At 48.3% G+C, this 2229-nt stretch overlaps 1 protein-coding gene across 1 annotated transcript; it reads right to left on the bottom strand.

Annotated features, from left to right (window-relative positions):
* Nucleotides 1–309: 309 nt before the first annotated feature.
* On the bottom strand, nucleotides 310–1686 carry LOC148156382 (uncharacterized). The gene has a single exon (XM_088009941.1). The coding sequence runs from the start codon at nucleotides 1684–1686 to the stop codon at nucleotides 310–312; it is 1377 nt and encodes a 458-aa protein (XP_087866067.1).
* Between the last annotated feature and the right edge of the window lie 543 nt (nucleotides 1687–2229).

Below are 2229 nucleotides of genomic sequence, written 5' to 3'. Positions count from 1 at the left end.
TTCCTTCAAGGAGGCCTTGAAGGAAGGCCTCCTTCCAAAGCATGGAAGGAGGCCTTAAACATAATAACATAATTCATAAACATAATTCATTCAATCATCACAATGACCTGAGTTCGATGGTGTGAAGTTCTCATAGCACCGCAGTCCTGCGGGCCTCAAACTCTCCTGCCAACATCTTTCAAGTGATTAGCTCTTCCACCATCAGTCCCCAAGTGTCAAGCTCCGCTGACACCGCAGTCCTGCTGTCCTCAAGCTTTTCTGCCACCGACAATCAAGCATGAAGCTTGGAGACCTCATGACACTTTTTATTTAAAAGTACCACGGTTGAACCCAATACCTCAGTGTGTCCGTTTTATACATTTTGACAAGTGTATTGGTGAGGCTTCCGACCACTCGTCTTAATACAGATGGCTGCTCCTGTGGCTGGTCTGTAACCGACTGGCTGTCTTCGTAGGTTTCCTCTTCAGATGGCTGCTGGTTCTGCTGCTGCTCTCTGTCCCTCAGCCTATTGTTCAGCTGCTCCATTTCAAGCTGCAGTTCGGTCCTTTCACGCTCCAAGGCGGTATTTTGCTGCTCCAAAGTGGTGTTTTTCTGCTGCAAGGCGAGGCTTCTCTGCTGGAGGACGATGCGATTCACCTTCAGCGCGTCATTTTCCTCCTCCAGGATGTTGTTTTCCTGTCTGAGGATGTCGTGTTTCTCCAGCAGCTCGTTGGTTTTCTCCAGCTGATCGTTGTAATCCTCCTCCAGTTCAGTGTAATTCTGCTCCAGTTCGGTCTTTTCCTTCTCCAGGGCAGCGTTGATCTGCTCCAGGACGGTGTTTGTCTGCTCCAGGGTGGCATTTCTCTGCTCCAGGATGGCGTTTCTCTGCTTCAGGGCAACGTATCTCTTCTGCAGGACGGCGTTTCTCTGCACCAGGGTAGCGTTTCTCTGCCACAGGTTGACATTGCTTTGTCCCACGGTGGTGTTTCTCTGCTCGAGGGCCGTGTATTTCTGCTCTACTTCGGTGAGTCTCTGCTCCAGAGCGTTGTTTGTCTGCACCAGGTTGGAGTTTACCTCCCCCAGAGTGTTGCCTATCTGCTCCTGGGCGATGTTTGTCTGCTCCAGGGCGGTGTTTCTCTGCTCCAGGGCGATCTTTTCCTTCTCCAGGGCCTTGTATTTCTGTTCCACTGCGGTGATTCTCTGCTCCAGGTCGTTGTTTTTATGACCCAGCATGTTGTTTTTATGCGCCAGATTGATCTTTTTCCACACCAGGGTCTTGTTTCTCTCTTCCAGAGTGTTGTTTTTGTGCTCCAGGGTGTTGTTAATCTGCTTCAGGGTGGTGTTTATCTCCTCCAGAGTGTCGTCTATTTGCTCCTGGGCGGTGTTTGTTTGCTCCAGGGCGGTGTTTCTCTGCTCCAGAGCGGTGTTTCTCTGCTCCAGAGCAGTGTTTTCCTTCTCCAGGGCTGTGTTTCTCTGCTCCAGGGTGGTGATGTCCTCATTTAAAGTTGTGTTTACTTTTAATAGTTTTTTTAATTCTTCATCTTTTTCCCGAAGCAGCTTGTCTTTTTCAAATCCAGTCTGTTCCTTTTTCATCTTCAACTCTTCATTTAATTTAATCAGAGTCTGTCTCTCAGTTGACATCTTGCTGACTTCTTTCAGGATGCCATGGAGTCTCTCTGTCTCTCTAGCCATACTGCTCTCACTCATTGTTGATCCTTTTGTTAGAAATTGGTGACAATCCTTGTTCTTGCTCTCCGACTTCTGCAATGGTTATGAGGTGTAGCTTTGTGATGTCACTCTTGCTCCATAAGAGTGACATCAATTCTCTTTGTGACATCAATTTGCGTGATGTCACTACCTCAGCAGAACAACTAGAAAACTGGTGAAGTTTGAATAAAAACAAACTTTATGACTGAATGCAGCTCTGCTTAGCTGATGGCCATAAGAGACAGTTCAACTGTTAATATATCACCAAGGCTGAAATCCACACTTGGGAGACAGCGGCTCTTGAGGACAATGGACTGGACAGCAGGGTGCAACTGCACATTATTCAGGTGGATGCGAAAACATAAATCGGCGCCCCCCCCCCGCCCCTCCCCCAAAAAAAGGAAGGAATGTCAGCGTAGAAAACATACGCTCCCCCCCCACCCCCCGAGGCGAGGATACGTTAAAGGTGAAACTCGCGCTAGATTTACCTCATTATGTGCGTGAGGTGAAGGAGCGTAAGGCGCGCTAAAGTGTATGGGAAAA

Source organism: Poecilia mexicana, unplaced genomic scaffold (assembly GCF_051168715.1).
Source record: "Poecilia mexicana isolate PSO_F unplaced genomic scaffold, ASM5116871v1 scaffold_11, whole genome shotgun sequence".
NCBI classification, from domain to species: Eukaryota; Metazoa; Chordata; class Actinopteri; order Cyprinodontiformes; family Poeciliidae; genus Poecilia; species Poecilia mexicana.
Note: the sequence above shows the minus strand (reverse complement) of the source record. Positions and strands in the feature narration are given on the sequence as shown.

Bases quoted from the DNA above. Each gene is read 5' to 3' on its own strand.
- LOC148156382 (XM_088009941.1), bottom strand. From the start codon at position 1,686: ATGAGTGAGAGCAGTATGGCTAGAGAGACAGAGAGACTCCATGGCATC.